The 17,596-nt window shown below is 40.5% G+C and overlaps 1 protein-coding gene across 1 annotated transcript in view; it reads right to left on the bottom strand.

Moving 5' to 3' along the window:
- The window catches only part of MAPK13 (mitogen-activated protein kinase 13), a 31,161-nt gene extending 17,409 nt beyond the window's left edge, over positions 1–13,752 (bottom strand). Inside the window, exons 1-3 of the mRNA XM_020795182.3 lie at positions 11,046–13,752; positions 2,459–2,588; positions 1,517–1,575 (exon numbers count right to left, since the gene is read on the bottom strand). Of these exons, the coding sequence (XP_020650841.1) occupies positions 1,517–1,575; positions 2,459–2,588; positions 11,046–11,164 (308 nt within the window). The 5' untranslated portion in view covers positions 11,165–13,752. The remainder of the gene's footprint in view (positions 1–1,516; positions 1,576–2,458; positions 2,589–11,045) is intronic.
- Positions 13,753–17,596: the final 3,844 nt, after the last annotated feature.

Consider the following 17,596-nt stretch of genomic DNA (forward strand, 5'->3'; position numbering starts at 1 on the left):
GCAGATGACATCATTAGCAGCAGCAAATCACCACTAATGACTTCCTTTAGTAACTTTGGGGTACATATGAATTTGTTGCATTGTGTATGAGTTACAGTCACTCTGAAATTGTCTTTAATCAGTGACCATTTACCTTTAATTTAAACTGATTTATAATAATACTTTTTGAATTGCAAAGTTGGAAGGGATCCTATGGATCATTAAGTCCAAGCACCTGTCAGGAAGGCACAGTGGAGTATCAAACTCCCAACCTCTAGCTCTGTAGCCAGATACCTAAACCAATGAGCTATCCAGCAGTTCTTTGCTGGTGATGATGTCATCATCATTGTGCATGCAGAGCTGTGCAACAGGATTTCAGCCTTTGTATTACAAAATTTTTAAATCACTTTAATAAAAGTAATATTCAGTTTATTTGGTGTAGGAATCAATGGAACAGTTGTTAACTGGATAATAAAACAACTTTGATTTACATGTTTATAGATAAATCTATACCATGTTTAACACCAGGATTCTGTATAATGAGAAGTGAAAACAAAGAACAGAAATAAAAATTTTGTGCTCAGAAAAGCTGAACATTTCAGCATGTATAAACTATGCAAGTTAACATAGTATTTTTGTGATTCTTTTGCAAAAAATATAATAATCAAATAACATGTAAAGTCCTTTCATTTTTTTCATAATAAACCCATCTGGATTTAAAATTTTTGATCTTTCTGCCCAGATGTGTGCTCAGGCTGTATTATCAAAATTGGTCTCTTTGTTTTTATGTCGTAATCAATGTGAACTGCTTAGAAAACCCTTGGACTACAAAGTGGAAGAGAAATTTACATAATTAGTTAATTTTCTCTTTTGCTTTAGAGGGCAAGAATTAAAACCTGTGGTTGGATATTTGAAGGAAGGAGATTTTGGCTAAATATGAAGAAAAACATCCAAAGTTGCAGGAGAGAAGGGAAGGCAAATGAAGTGCTAAAGCTCTGCTTCCACACGAAGACCATCTCAGATTTGAACCTTTGATCCAAAAGTCTGATCCAGGGTCCCTATGTCTCATCTTTTTTAGCATTAAAAGCTTACTACTTGAAGTAACAGCGTTCCATGTCTAGTCACGCTGGCCATGTGACCACAGAAACTGTCTTTGGACTAATGCTGGCTCTACAGCTTGGAAATGGGGATGAGCACCGCCCCCTAGAGTCAGAAATGACGGGATTAAATGTCAAGGAGAACCTTTAACTTTACCTTACTTGAAACAAACCAAAGTTAAGGTAAGATCTCCACAATGATGAATTCAGCACAGAAAACCAAATTCTCAATCTGTCATTTAAAACTGAATGGCATCTAGGAACTCTTGTTCAGATAACTATGCCAAATACAGTATTAGATGCTGCTAATGCAAAAGAGAGCATCTGTTGCACATGTAAATTCTGACCTTATGTACTTGTGACTGAGAAATGTGTTCTTTAGTAGTGAATCTTGTCTCAGAACCATAGAACATTTTATTTGGGGGAAAATGCCAACTTACAAATCCTGGAATCCATCAAAGGAGGTAGCTGATGTGAAAACATCAAGTAATCCAATGACCTGCAGAAGAAGCAGACTCAGAATGTAAGATTATGAAGAATACGAATTAGAAAAGCAGTGCTATCCTCTACCATAAAGACACCTTCTCATAAGCAACAGAAACAGCTAAACCATATTTTGATACCGCTTCAAATGATGGAGCAGGAGCACTGACATCCCTTGCAAGTCTAAAGTTCAGAGACAAATCCAGGAAAGAATATATATCAGACTTGGGTTCTTTAACACTGCAAAATTTGCCAATATGATCAGGACAGGCCCATCTCCAATAGAAAAATGAATATAGAAGGGAGGGAAATTCTTGTCACTGCATTGTGAGTGGTCCACCAGTATGTTGCAATCTTTCTACCCTGGTCATGAGCTATAGGGGAGATTCTCATATATGAAGCAGATGTGGTAAGTACATATCACTGGGTCATGCTCATCCTTTTTTTTTTTTTTTTGCCTAGTTTCTGTACAAGGAAAAGGTGCTTAAGAAGCATTTTATGATAGAAATTCCTTGGGCACCATTTACTGTAAGTGCTTGCTACCATTGCTAGTCAGTCATATTTTACCTTTGGAAGTATGAGTGTTTAGCTAGACAATTCATTGGCTGAAGTTAGTATAGTAGCACTTTATCACAATCATAGAAATCTGTCCTTGAATAATAAGACCTATGAATCCCTGTTTAGATCACTCACTCACTTAGGAATTATTACGTCAACCAAAAAATATGTCTATTTGGCATTCAGACTCTGACATTAGTCAGATTTTGCTTTGACTACCAAACTTGGGCGAGTTGCAAATTCTGATGCTGCATTTCAACTCCATCTTTCATCCAGGGCAACACATGAAAGAAATGCACAATTGTTTATGTGCAATGAAATGAGAGGAAGGAATTACTCACATTCTCATGCTGCATGTGCTTCAGCAGTGTGAGTTCTCGATAGGCTCTCTTGGCAAAGATCTCAGACTGGAATGGGCGACAGAGCTTCTTGATAGCGACTTTCTCCCCTGTTTTCTTGTCTGTTGCTGAACTGTGAGAAATAAAAGGGAGACATCCAAAAGCAAGTAAGGTCGGAGCACTCTGATGTTCAGTTAAATCCCAAGTGTGTTTACTTGGATTACAGTAAATCCAATTGTGTAGAGGCTTCCTCCCTAGGAGCATGTTTTGGATTTCAACCTCAACTTCATTGCTGCTATGCCTGGATTTAGTTCCAATGGTTTCTGCACAGATCACACTTACATGAATATAGGAGTTTTTTCCATGCCACACTGTGATAAATGAATTTGTCATTGCAAGTATACGTGGTGGGACACTATAGCCCCTGGACAATCTGGCTCCATACTGTCTGTATGCATATAAATGCATGTTTTGCATATATCTGCATAGGAAAGAGGTAGGCAATCTGCTGTAATCACTCCATCCTGCATAGATATATGAAAAACCTAATCTGCACCCATACACATAGCATGGAGTCAAATAACAAAGGCTATTTTTCAGACTTTCTGGCTCCCTAGGAGGTGCAGCTAAATGGGATGGGCTGTGGCCCAGGAGGTTAATTTCTTCATTTAATTGTTAATTTTTAAAAATGCAGTGATTATAAACTGTAAAGGCTGCAACAATTTGTTTTTGTTAAATGAAAACAGGTTTATCTTTTTAAAAATAACCTGAAGAAAACCCTTTCCAAAAGCAATTGATAGTCAAAAGAAAATTGAAAAATAATTTGGGTGGTATTTGGAGTCCTCAGAAGTACTGCCCTCCCAAATATGTCAAAAGTGCCCCCCAAATCTCAGAGGGCACAAGCTGATTTTTAAGCAAAGTTTTTTTTCCAAAGAAATTTAAAATTTTGGGGTGCCAGTGGAGTTTCATGTGATCCATGATATGACAAACATTTCAGAGTGTGCATAAAAGAATTACAGAAGATAAATTTCCCATAATGGGTACGCTCAGAAATGAGTAGGAGAACACTTCTGTCTTCTAAGATATTCTGAGGTAGCTCTAAAGGTCATTGTTCTTCAACAAAATAACCTCAAAGGAAGAATATAAAACAGTTGAACCAGAATGTATGAATACATTTGATTGAAAAAAAAAGTAATTTTAAACATGGTTGTTGTAGGTTTTTCGGGCTATATGGCCATGTTCCAAAGGCTTTTCTTCCTAATGTTTCACCAATCTCTGTGGCTGGCATCTTCAGAGGACAGGAGGCAGAACTCTGTCTGTGTTACCAGAACACAGAGTTCCAAATCCTGTCCTCTGAAGATGCCAGTCACAGAGATTGGCAAAACATTAGGAAGAAAAACCTTAGGAACATGGCCAAACACCCCGAAAAACCTACAGCAACCATTGGATCCTGGCCATGAAAGCCTTCGAGAATACAGTACATTAATTTTAAACACTCTGCTGGATCAGTCCACAGGGGTATCCAGCCCAGACTTTTAGTCCCACAACGGCCAGCAAGTTTTCTCTCGATCACTCCCAACAGACAGGGTGTGAGTGCAACCGAACCTCTACCAGTTGTCCTTCCCACTAACTGATATACAGGTACATGTTGCTGTTTAGTCATTTAGTCGTGTCCGACTCTTCGTGACCCCATGGACCAGAGCATGCCAGGCCCTCCTGTCTTCCACTGCTTCCCGGAGTTGGGTCAAACTCATGTTGGCAGCTTCGATGACACTGTCCAACCATCTCGTCCTCTGTCATCCCCTTCTCCTCTTGCCTTCACACTTTCCCAACATCAGGGGCTTTTCCAGGGAGTCTTCTCTTCTCATCAGATGGCCAAAGTATTGGAGCCTCAGCTTCAGGATCTGTCCTTCCAGGTTTTTATCAACCGTAGAGCTAACTGATGGAGTAATTCACCATGTTTTTGAATACCAATTCCTGGGGAAGAGTATTATTGCAATGTTTTCCTCTCTTTTTAAAGACCAGCTAGTATTAGTATTTTAATCAAGAAATGTCAGAGTGTTTAATTTTAATTGTATTTTAACAATATAACAAATTTAATTGTTTTTTAATGTTTGTTACATAGCTGTATTTTAATTTTCTATTGTTTTCATACGATATTATAAGCCACCTTGAGTCCCAGTCCTTGGAGAAATGCAATATATAAATGAGATAAATAAATGCCTTCTTTATGGGCCACCAATGAGAATAGCTATCAACTCTAAGGAATGGTTCAGTTCTATTAATGAATTAAATACTTCCATGTATATGCAGCAACAGGAATCTCTCTAGAATCATTGTGTGGCTGATAAATATTGCATTAGACATTTCTCAGAGCCAGTCAATATATGAGTAACATTTCAGACAGGACGTCATGTGGCAATTGCTATTAGCATATAAAATTCATGGAAGCACAAATCAGCCCTTAGTGACATAGAGTTAGTCAGATTTAATTAATTCCCACTTCAAAGCTAACTAATTCCCATTAATTAATCAGTTCCTACTTGGACTCCTTGTTGCATGCCTGTTGGGTGGCTTGGCATGGGACTAGGAATCCCAATGGAGTCCCATTAAATCATTCCAATTTGTCACTGTAAGACCATTTCCCTTCCACTGATGTAATTATGCAAGAGAATTTTGGCCTATTCTTCTTTCAGTGGTCATCTGTGTACTCACATGTGAGTTTTGTAACTGCATGAAAGTTGGTTTGGAACGATCTAGAGCTGATATTTTTTTTTCATGAGTCAGCTGTTAGATAAGAGAACTGATACTTGACTGTCCCCAGGCAGAAATTTATAGATCTCTTGGGGGGGGGGAGTCAAAAACTTGTTTTTGTCACAGCTGACCTTTATCCCAATAAGGTTTAGCTCCAGAATAAGATCAAACAATCACAGACAATCACATCAATATTTATCAGAGTATCAAAGTATTTTTTTCATTGTTGCAGTAATTCCAGACAACACCGCTTATCTACAAGCTTTATTTATCTACTTTCCTTCTGCAATACAACATGTATTTCAGCCTTTTGGGGAAAATACAAAATTTTTACAGCTATAAGAAAATTGTAGACACAAATGCTTAAAAATATATGAAAACTGAACTTAAAGTTGTAGGGAAAAACAGTTGGACAACAGAGCAGAAATGGATGCTGCCTATGACTAGGTGGTATATTCTTTCGTTTTAGCATGAAAACTGCTCTCCTTGAGTAAATTATCTTGCTGATCTATCCATATGTGTGAATCACAGAGATGTCAGTGAAGAAGAATTATTCGTTTCTCCATAACTGTGGTTATTTAAGTGGCCATCTGTGTATTGATATGACCTATCCACTACCCAACATCAATCACTGCAGTCACCCCTCTTACAAACCTGTGCAGAAAAAAAATTAAGAGCAGAGGGGAGATGCAGAAAAATGCAGCTCGATAGCCAGTGAAGCCAACACACTCTCAATATGCGTGAATTATAAAGCAAGTTTGGGCAATGAAACAGAATTCTGCAGAAATAACAGCAGAACTACCACTCGTACCACATGAAAGGAGGAGGATATCAGGAGGAAAAAGGAGGAAAAAGGAGATGATCCACTTTGAAAATTAGCTGATCCCTGAGAAAAAGTAGAAGTCATGACAGCGCAAGGCACTAATCTCACTAACATGTCACTGTCTCTAAGACAGTATCTTCCAAGTGAGGTGTCAATCACAGGTTGCTATTAGCTCCAGTGGTATTCAAGGTGACCTGAGAAAGAAGCCTCAAAAGACTTCCAACAGAAGAAATGAGGGAAGGAACAGCTTTCACAAGCAATTCAACTTCAGGGTGCAAATAAACCAAGGACCCTTCCACCAGTCTGTGAAAACTTAATGAAAGACACTAGTATAGGCACGTTTCTTGTATCTCTGTGAGCGTTTAGCCAAGTGACAGGAGTGTTTAGGCTATAAGGATGACTGTGAAGAGGGTCACAACAAACAGGTCCAAGGGAACCCTAAGAAACAGCAAGCTGACAAAAATCAAGCCAAGGATGAAGACTGATAGCTAAAGGAAAACAGCTGAATGCAAAGTATATTTTTACAATGAGGACTGCAACCGAGAACTTCAGCAGGCCGCTCTCCCCTCCCCCATGGCACAAAAAAAGAACTCAACCAAACATTGAAAGTGCAATCACATGTTTCCTGCAAACCTCAGTTTTGGGGCCTTTTGTGGGGCCCTGCTTTACTCATTTGAGTCTAGGACGGTCATATATCAGTGCACCAGCTAAATCTGAGGGAGCTATTGGACTTTCCTCAGTCTCCAGACAGGGAACTAGATCTCAGAATGAGCAATGCTGAAAAGAGGGAAAGATTTTATTGTGTATTACAGCATGGATGCCTGTGGAACAATGTCTTTCTCTCTGCCTCAACGCAAATAAATTTGGGTATGTATTGGGCATATAATTATTGTTTAAGATAGGGTGGGTTACTCTCATGGGGCTCAATGTTCCACAGCTTAGCATTCTGCATCACAGGGCCACTGAAACAAAAATGGGGAGGGGGAAGAATCTGGAAGTGGCTGGAACTCCACTTCCAGTTCTGAAAAATCAGGGTTTTGGTTTGTTTTTTACTCGGGTCGTTAAATGGTATACAGGGGGGCTGTGACCTTTTAACAGTCAAATCATTGTTCTTGGAAGATTCGTGAACATGCCGGCCACAGAGACTGGCGAAATGTTAGGAAGAACAACCTTCAGAACACTGCCAAAGATCCCGAAAAAACCCACAACAACCATTCCAAGAATAGCCAATTGCCTCTCTCCCTCTCCCTCTCTGGAAAAGAGAGTGCCAAAGGCCATAAAAACTGTCTTGGGGACCATGCTTTGTACACTTCTACTTTAGACAGTAATGCAAAAAAGCCACACTGTTTGTCTTAAGGAGCAACTAGTTTGACAAATAATGTGAGAAAGGCTCTAGGATTCGAATGGCGTGATTTATATTCTTTTCTGTTGACTACACAACAGAAAAGTTAATCCAAACCAGCCTGGAGGTTTTCTCCAAGTCTGCCCCACTTTTTCCTCTGCCACTGACTTCTGCTTCTTTCAGACTGAATGAATTTGAATCAGTTCAAGCAGTGTGATCCCTTGAGCTGATACAGCTTCTAGGCTGAACAGGCAACTGCAAGCTGGCTCTCCCAGCTTCCTTGTTCAAGGTGACAAGAGAGAAAGCTAAGAGGCACTCACATGGGGGTCAGTTCCCCTCAAGCAAGCATCCCTTGTCTCCAAAACATGTCTTGTTTTATATACAAGCACTGGTGCACTAGGTCACCTGAAGACCAAAGGGGGGAAAAGTGCAAGGAGTCAGCAGAGAGCAAGGAGAAAATTGCTAATTTATAGCCTGTAAAGGTAACTATTTGCAGCTTGTTAAGGTAGCTCTCAGGTAGCCCTGCCTCCTACAAATCTGGATGACCATAGCAGAGCTACCTTAACAAGTTGCAAATATGGCAGACTGCCAGTTTCCTCCTCTTTCCTTCTCTGATGGTTCCTGTGTGGTTGGCTAAAGCAAACTCACGTGGGGAAACACAACTTCCTGGATGCAGCTTTGCAATAGGTCCATTCATATTTTCCTCCACGATGCAGTTGTAATCTCACTTTATCACATGCACTCCAACACAGAAACATGAACTACTATTATTTTGCAACAGTTCCACAAAGGCCTGCTACCTGTGATATATGAAGGGTCCACCTGCTAGTATCACATTTTGGCACTGCAGCAAAAATCTCTTCTTGGATGCTCTGTCCTGCCAGTCTAGAGTGCATTACATTGTGGGTGAATACTTTGGCACCATCTTGCACCATCATGGACTCATGCACAATTTGAAATTAGCAACCTTTCTGACAATGGGAACACTAGAAAGCTGCTCTCCCTGTGTTACAGCTGTCCTAAAGCAGTGGTCCCCAACCTTTTCCAACCCACAGACCGGTTTGGGGTGCAGGGTCTGGGGGGCACTCCCCGCACTCGTGGGGGGCGGTGATCTCGCACTCTCATGAGGGTGGGTCCCCCATACTTATGGGGTGCATGCTCATGCACATGTGCAGATGGCATGGGGGTACTCATGGGATGTGGGGGCCCTCACATGCATGTGCGGATGGTGTGGGGTGCACTTGCAGGGGACAGGGCATACTCGTGTGAGCGGGACATCTGTGCTGGCAGGTGGGTGGGCCATGTGTGTGTGGGTGTGTGTGCGTGCTGGGGTGGGTGGGAGATCTGTCTCCTATGGCCTGGTCCACGGACCAGCACCGGGCCACAGACCGGGGGTTGGGGATCCTTGCCCTAAAGCATTCAGATTGAGACACGATTAAACTCTATTGATATATTACTTTGATATTTGAAAGTATTGTTAAGTAACTATCAGGGGTTAGCCTGGAATTCATTTATGCCAACCAAAATATGAGTATTCACCAAACAGACAAGTAACAAGGTGCATACTGTTAAAAGTTGGGCACTGGCATTTGTGAGAAAGTAAAAAACCTGAAAAACAGAATATATGCAAAGAAGAAATTAAAAGAAAAAATAAGAAAAATAAAATAATAAAATTTAAGTAATAAGCTAAATCCAGTGTTAGTTTGAACATTGTATAGCAGATCCACTGAAATAACTGAATCTAGAGGATAACACATCATGTTCTTCCTTCATCTGCTTTTGAATGCCTTGTCCTCTAGGTTCTACAACTTCCATCTAAGAAACAGGATACTTTTACCAGAGCCATGGAAGAAGGTGGAAGCTGAAACATTTTGCTTAAATGCTTTGTTAGTCACGTTTGCAGGTATGATGTACTTGTGTTCTCCTATATATGTATTGATCAAAACAAAACCATGTGGACATGGCCCCTTATATATTTCAGTGACAACGAGATGTGATAAATGGATCACTGATCTGACGCAGCAGGGCTGCTGTAAAATTCTAAGTATGTTTTTAAACATATGATGTAAACCGATTACCCTTTAAAAAACTTTCCAGTTATATGACAAAACAATATATATCTAATTATTTTACACAAGAAACAAACACCTCTGTTACAATTTCCAGAGAAGTAGCCATATTACCCTGTTTCAGTGTGTTGGCAAAATTAAGGGGGTGGGTGGGAAGACAAGATATTCAGGAGTCTCAATATTTTGATCTACAAATGCTCACACTGAATAAAATATGTCAGCCCTTAAATGTTTTCCTCTTTTTTTGGGACCCCCACCTCATCTTCTTTAATTTTGCCAACAAATATATCTTTGAAAATCCTAGAGAAGCAATCAGACCATGATTTTGCCATATTGCAAATCCAACAGTTAACCCCTTCCTCTTCTATGAAGTCCAAAAAGACTATGTCCTAAAGTCCTATGGTGTACAAAAAGAGTGTTCAATTGAAATCGTGTGTCTCACTATTATTCATTAGATGGCTAACCTGTGATCCCTTTTCATAGGTTTATATTTCTGGAATAAGTTAAATTGCTCAGTTTATTCAGCCAAACAGGGTAGAATCAACTACTGTACATTAATGAAAGTCTCAGAGCAGTTTAATGCAATATGCATCGGTTTACTATCATAACAGAGACATTCACCTGCGAACCAGAGCCAAACGTGGCTCACAACCTGCATGATGTATCAGTCTTGGATTTAATAATTCATCCGATAGCCATGAGGTGCATGTCATTCTTTCCATGCAGGAAGCTGAGCATACTAAGCGGTATGACGGACATTCTGACAAGCTGCTCTATCTCTTCTACCACCATTTTGGATACAAAAAAAAACTTTCCCTTCTACAGGCTATGTACTAACCTCTTAGCATGTAAGGGCATGGTGGAGTATATTTCACAGTTTTATATTCAAGGTTACTATATATGTGGGAGGAAAGAGGTCACCCTTGCTCAGTTCTTTACTAATTGCAAGACATTGGGTTGCCCAGGTGGAAGGTCTTGGGTGTGTGTGCAGAAATATTCTGACATACTAAGTATTCCAATTTTGAGAGACAGTTCTTAAACTGACCTGTTGGAAACAGCATCGCCTATACTGTGTAGGAGAAGATGTTGTCTATTTACATATCTGTCATTTACAGTAGTAGCAGATTTCCCCTCCCCCCTGTACAATTCAATAGCCACTAGCAATTTACCGTATCACACACAATTTGCTGCCTGAAGCAGCTCCCCAGTCCCCCAGGGTAGGGCTATCTTTGCACTTCCAACAATGTCTGAATTGCTTTGTCCTATCTGGTTAAGATACCAACAACACAGTTTGAGAGCATCTTCCAATCATTGCATAAACCAAAGCACCAAACAGCTGAAATCTGTCATGAGGGGACCAGCCAGTGGAAAATTTAGAAGGCTTTCACACTTGAACAGCTCATTACAGTTGATCACCTGACAGAATGACGTTGCAGACTGGGATGAGGAGGAAATGCAACACCTCTTCCAAAATGGAAATATTTTCCCGTAATAGAACTGGTGGAATCTTTATCATTCCATCCAAGAATCCAGGTTTCCAAAACCATAGTCTTCAATCCTCCTCAATATGCTAAGCACTTCAGGAAGCAGAAGTCTACTTACCAAACAGATCCATAAGCCCCAGATCCCACAGGAACAATGGAAGTATATCGCCTAGGTAGTTCCCAGACTGTCCTGTTTACTTCCTGCTTGTAGAAACCTTTTCTCCTGGAGAAGCTCATTTCCTGCGTGTCTGGAGTTGGAAGTCTCCAGGGCACAGGAGCTTCAGAGAGAATCAGGGCTAAACCGAGTTTTTCCTTGCCTCAGTGTCTTCTTGGAAAGTTAATGGATGTAAGTTTTCTTTCCAGCTGCCGTGTGCACAATGAGACACCTCTTGCACCTCCCTTCCTGCCCACACATCAGGCCAGGAAGAAGACATCAGGTTTCAAAATAGACACTCCTCCTACAGGTACTTTCAAGAAACTCACCTTATCTGCATAAAAGGTGTACAAGTGTAAGCTGTACCAACCACTTGTGTGATTGATACAGAATTGTTGCTGCAGTTTAACCAAATCCATCTGAATCGCAAAAACCCTGGTCTCAAAAAACTTTCAATAATAAGAGAAAGCACAATATAGATTAAAAGTAATTTTTTGGAAGATTGTAAATGGAAGTACTGTAAATGAACAGGCATTATAAGATCAAAACGTGATTGTATTGTTGTTAAACGCTATCAGGTCACCTCTAATTTATGGCAATCTGATGAATTAAAATCTCCAAGATGTGCTGTCCTCAACAGTCCTGCCCTGCTCTTGTAAATTCAAGCCTGTGACTTCTTTGATGGAGTCAAGCCATCTCGTATTTATTCTTCCTCTTTTCCTGATGCCTTCAACTTTTCCCAGCATCACTGTCTTGCCTCCAGAGATACTGTAGTTCAGGCTCAATATGCTTTTGGACCCACTTGATTCTGTATCTTTCCTCAGTATGGAGGAAAACATTAAAGAAATTTCTATAAGGTTTATTGCGTAAATTAGTAATGAATATTATGGGTATCTGAACAGAAAAAAGGTTGGAAATGGTTAGAGAAAAACTATGTATTTTTCAACATTTTCTGAAGGAAACATTTTTTTCCTGACACAAAGGAACATGTCTGAAAGATAATAAATCAAATCTTTGCCTGGACTTAAATCCAATACTATTGCTCTTTATATAAAATATATTTTATTTTTAAAAAGAATATTTATAGTGGACCCTCGACTTACAGATGGCTCGACTTACAGACTTTTCGAGTTACAGACTTCTCTGGCTGCAAAATTTAGGTTCGACTTGCAGCCGGAGAATAGACCTACAGAACGGGAAAAAAACCCAAAATGGAACAAAAATGGAACAAAGCCGGCCGGTTATGGAATTAATCGGTTTTCAATGCATTGTAGGTCAATGGAGACTCAACCTACAGACTTTTCGACCTGCAGCCACCGTTCCAATACGGATTAATTCAGTAAGTAGAGGGTCCACTGTATTTTGTAAAATGGGATGGTAATGTAAATATTTTATTGGAATAACCACTAAATAACTAGCAAGGCTTAACACTCTGGAACAAGAAGCAAACTGTTGTGCTATGTAAGAACTTTTGGTCAAGATCTAGTTGCTAAGTGTAATGAGTTACACTAGCATAGGAATCAGTGAAATTTAAAATTAGTGGACTCACCAAATCTCCTTTGATTCAATGGACTTACTCTTGTGTGATTTACTGTACTAAACAACAGGATTTTAATCATTATTTACCACTAATCTATCACAGCAATATTAACCTCTCAATGTGCAAAGGCATTTTCAGACAAAGTTACAGTATAACATCCTGGCAAGAGGACAGAAGCCAATGAAAATGCACCCCAAAAGGCATCTGTGCTGTCACAGAAGTCTCTGAGGTGTGCTTCAGCAGACAGGATATCTTTCCAAATGAGAAACAGCTACAGAAATTCCTGTCTTATCACAATTACCAAGGTCTCAGATGGAAGATCTTCACTTTGAACACTCTTTTTTGCCCCTCTCCCACGCATATGTATATACAGTACTACCACTGTGGGGGAAGAGATGTGCCACAATGGAAGGTGTGTGGATCAGCCAACAAGATAACCGTGGCTCATTCTGAATAATCCTGCAGTGCCAAGAAGTGTAAAACACACACACACATTTTAAATATATTAGTTTAAAGTTTGTGTGGAACCAGCACCTGAAACACTCATAGTCAGTTAACCAATGAACAAAGCCTCACATCACAGGTAAAAACAAAGCTGCCTCAGGATTACTTGCTATTTTTGGCCTGGGCAAAACCACTTTCCAAATCCTGAAGGGACAACAGTCAGTGAAGACCTTATTGTAAAAGTTAATAATGATTTCAAATGCACAGAGAGGTTATTTAGCAGTAGGGTTGTGTATGGTTCCCCTGATTTGCTTCAGAGGTCACTTTCTGCCATGGATTCAGATCAGTTTGTAAAACCTCCTGCTGATTTGAATTGGAACAAGTGAAGGGATTTACATACTAGATATTTTTGAACAAACAAATTAATAGGCGGAATCAATGTGTATCCATCTGAGGGTACAACCACACAGGGAGGAAAACCCAGTTTGCTCCGAATTTTTTTAAAACAAAAACTATCCAGGTTTCTGCTCTTGAAATCACAATGGTTATTCATAACGATATGATTAATGACTTTGCAGGAGTCCACACCATACTTCCCAATCAGTTCAGTTTCCTTTGGAAAGATAGCTACATTCTGTTAATGCTGCCTTCTTCCCTGTCCCTTCTCTTTGTACTCTTAAAAAATTTTTCCCCAGAAGTGACAGAACACTTTTCTGACATAGTGCTAGTGATACAAGCATAATTTAAAGAGAAAAATTGCTTAGAAGGAAGACAATAGGCCTTCAATTGACGGGTACTATCCTGCTGTAATACCACACCCAGTGAATACCATCTGTGGCAATTCTGTCCATTTTGAGCTTCTATGTAAAAATTTATGTATAACTACCTATATCAGGTTTGTATATAAAGAGTTCTGAATGCCTGTACTACATCATATAGGCATGAGCAGAGTGCTAGTGCAATGGGGAGTTGAAGGACAGAATGATGACTGGTTAGTGTGATTGGAATGTTATGGGAGTGAGTTCTGTGAGTCTGTTGAAATATGACTAGAGAGAGATCAGAAAAATTTCAAGCAGGGAGCTTAAGGGAATTAGATGTCTGTTCAAGAGTTAGTGGTAGTCTGTGGTAGAGTTTATAAAGAGATGTCTGTTCAGAGTGGTTAGTGTGTGTGTAAGAAAAAATGAGAGTTTGTAACATGGTTATTTTCAACTTTAAATACTGAAGAAATATACTTAATTCGTATTTTTGTTTTATCCTTTGCTGTCATATCCAAGAATGTATCTTTCTTTTAATATCTACCATATCACCAATGGTCCAAAAGTATAAATCTTGTTTTATTGTTTAATCAGCTGTCCCCAGCCTTTTTGGGACCACAGGCTAGTTGGGGGATACGGGCTCTGTGCGCAGGGGGGCACCCCCCCATGCTTGCGAGTGGGCGTGTCGGACTTGCGAGCATGACATGCCCCTCCGTGAGCGCAACACATCCACCCGTGAGTGCAACAAGCCCCTCTGTATGACACACCCCTCTGCGAGCGCGACATGTTCACCGTGCATGCATGCAGGGGGTGGGGTGGGCAGAGATCCATCTCAGTGGCCCCAGTTCCAGAAAGCCCACGATCAGCACCAGGCCATGGACTGGGATGGGAACCCCTGATTTAAACCATTCTCTCATCATTATTTGTATATAAGGATAAGCAACCCAGACTACTTTAAGAAATTTCACAGAACAGAATTATCTAAGATACCAGCTTGCAGCAAATGAGGCTCCTGTTTGGGACAGTATAAAAAGAACAACTCCAAAATACTTGGGAGGTGGTTTTGGAGGTTGTTGTTCTTGAAGTCTAATGCCTTCCCTATTAGCAGTAACAAGTAGCAGCCAGAATTTTAGGCATCAAAAGGTGCCTGAATGCTTCCTATAACAGCCTAAGAATTGTGACACAGTAATGTGAAAATTTGCAGAAACGTCACACTATCAACACTATCATAGGACACACTCACAACTGCCCCTTTGGATCAAGATAGGCAATTGCATGCAGCATAAAATGGAGAAGTGCAATGGCATCTGAACTGGTAGAGAAAAAAACCCACTCCCTGAAGTCCAAAACGTCCAAATGGCACCTGCGTAGAAATTGTCTTCAGTGATACACACTGTTCAACTGCTAGCAGAACCACCAATACAAGGATGGAACATTGAGCTTTAGGTTTCTCTGGTTGCTGGACAGCATCATGATGGAGTTAATCCCGCCATGTCTTGCCTATGTAGCTTTTCAAGAAAGACTGCTGTGTGAAACAGTGCACTAGAGCACTGGTTCGTAACCTTGGGTTACTCAGGAGTTTTGGACTCCAACTCCCAGAAGCCTTCACCACCAGCTGTCCTGACTGGGGTTTCTGGGAGTTGCAGTTCAAAAACACCTGAGAAACAAAGGTTAAGAACCAGAGTAGACAAGATGAACCAACCACCATGCTTGGGGGAGAGCATGTGTTTTGCATCTAGATGGTCATGGATTCAATCTCTGGCATCTCCCAATAGGGCTAGGAAACAATCCTGCCTGGAGAGCCACTGCCAGTCAGTGTCGACAGTACTGACCTAAATGGGTCGCAGGTCACAACTTCCTATGCTCTGTGTTCTATTTCTGACAGAAGTCTTCCATTCTTAAAAACCTTTAGGAGTGTGCAGCTTTCAAGAGACAAGTTATCTTCAACAGAATGAGGAAGTGTTGATATTATGATGCAATATAGTGATGCAATATGAGAAATTTAAGACAAATCATCTATTACAGTATGAACATTTGCTGATGGTTAATCACTTACAAGCATTATATGGCCCATTAAGCAAATGGCAGATGGATCTTACAGACTATTGTAACCATAGCTTATGAGTCAGATTTATACTGACACAATTTGTCAGGCCTGCTTGAGTATAGTCCAGATAAACCGTCTTGTAAACTGATTTTATCAACTCTATGCTTGAAGAATTTCTCACAGGACTTGGGCTGGAAGATTTTACTGTCGGCTCAATGACAGCCACACTATGATGAAACACAGCTGACTAGCTGATTGGCTTGCTGCCTCCCAGCTTGTCTTCCATTGTTGGGTAATTGGCTCATATCACCACAAGTCATTCCCATTGTCATGATCACTTCATCACATGCTGATTTGCAGAAGTTTGCAATTAGATTGATAAATGAGCACATTCTGTCATTATGAGAGGTCAAAGGTTTGGCCACAATGAAAAATGTGTCAGGAGCTAATAAGTTTGAGCAAAGAATGATTAACATTAACATGTTTGTCATGTTCCTGCACTGTTTTGTTTTCATCCATCTGCTTACGAGGACATCCAGGACTTTGCAGAAGCAACACCTTGTGCTAAAATGAATATGTGTAAGAGCTTGATCCCATTACCAATAGAAACAGGATTTGAACTGGGTCTAGCAAGTTTTAATTCAAAAATTTTCAAGGCGTTTACATGACATACAAGATGACCAATTCCACCCCCCTCCCCCGGATTTGTTTTTCTGTTCCTCCACTAAGAACAGAAAAGTCCCCTAGTGGCCATTAATTTTAACTTGGTTAAAACTTGCAGTTTGGAGAAGTCACTTGCCCAATGTGCACTCCTTTGTTGAGGGAAATTGCTCCCCATTTATATGTTGCCATGCTTGTTCTCTGTGTGCATGTGCTTATCTCTCCTCTACCAGGGAAAGAGAAGCGGGCAGGATAACGGCTGTTTATTCCTCAGCTTCCTCTGCCTCTCCTTTCTTTCCTTGCCTTATTCATTCCCATTTCCCTATCCATATATGCTTTCTTGGAACAAAGTTCAAAATGGGCAGAGTGAATGCAGAATAAAACAGCAGGGCTGATTGGGGAACAGTGCAGCTGACAGGAACCCTAAATGTCACTTCCCTCTGTGTGTGTGTCTGTGTCTGTGTGTGTGTGTGTGTGTGTCAGAGAGAGAGAGAGAGAGAGAGAGAGAGAGAGAGAGCGCACCTGTCCGATCTTGAGGGAGGCAAATGGGCAGGGAGGAGGAGATTGTTTCTTTGTAGGAGGGACAAAGAAATGTGTGGCTCTCCAGATGATGTTGAACTACATTTCCCATATTCCCTCACAAGTAGCTATGTTGGCTACATCTGCCAGGAGCTGCAGCCTAACATCTGGAGGGCCATATATTCTTGACATGTTTTAAAATAAATATGAGACCATATAAGGGACCATAGAACTCTGTGATAAAGGTAAACCAAGAGAATATGCTTACATTTGACAATGACAATATGATATCTGTGAAATCAATACAAGTTTTCGGATCCCACATGATACAGTGACCTGAAGCTGATCAGGGCAGTCCGATTAGTACTGGATGAGGATCAGCAGCACCCCCTATATACTGTACAGTGCCTCGCATAGCGACGTTAATTCGTTCCACAAAAATCGCTGCAAAACAAAAACGTCGCTATGCGATATTAAAAAGCCCATAGAAATGCATTAAAACACGATTAATGCGTTCCTATGGGCTTAAAACTCACCGTTCTGCGAAGAT

Source organism: Pogona vitticeps, chromosome 4, assembly GCF_051106095.1.
Source record: "Pogona vitticeps strain Pit_001003342236 chromosome 4, PviZW2.1, whole genome shotgun sequence".
NCBI lineage: Eukaryota > Metazoa > Chordata > Lepidosauria > Squamata > Agamidae > Pogona > Pogona vitticeps.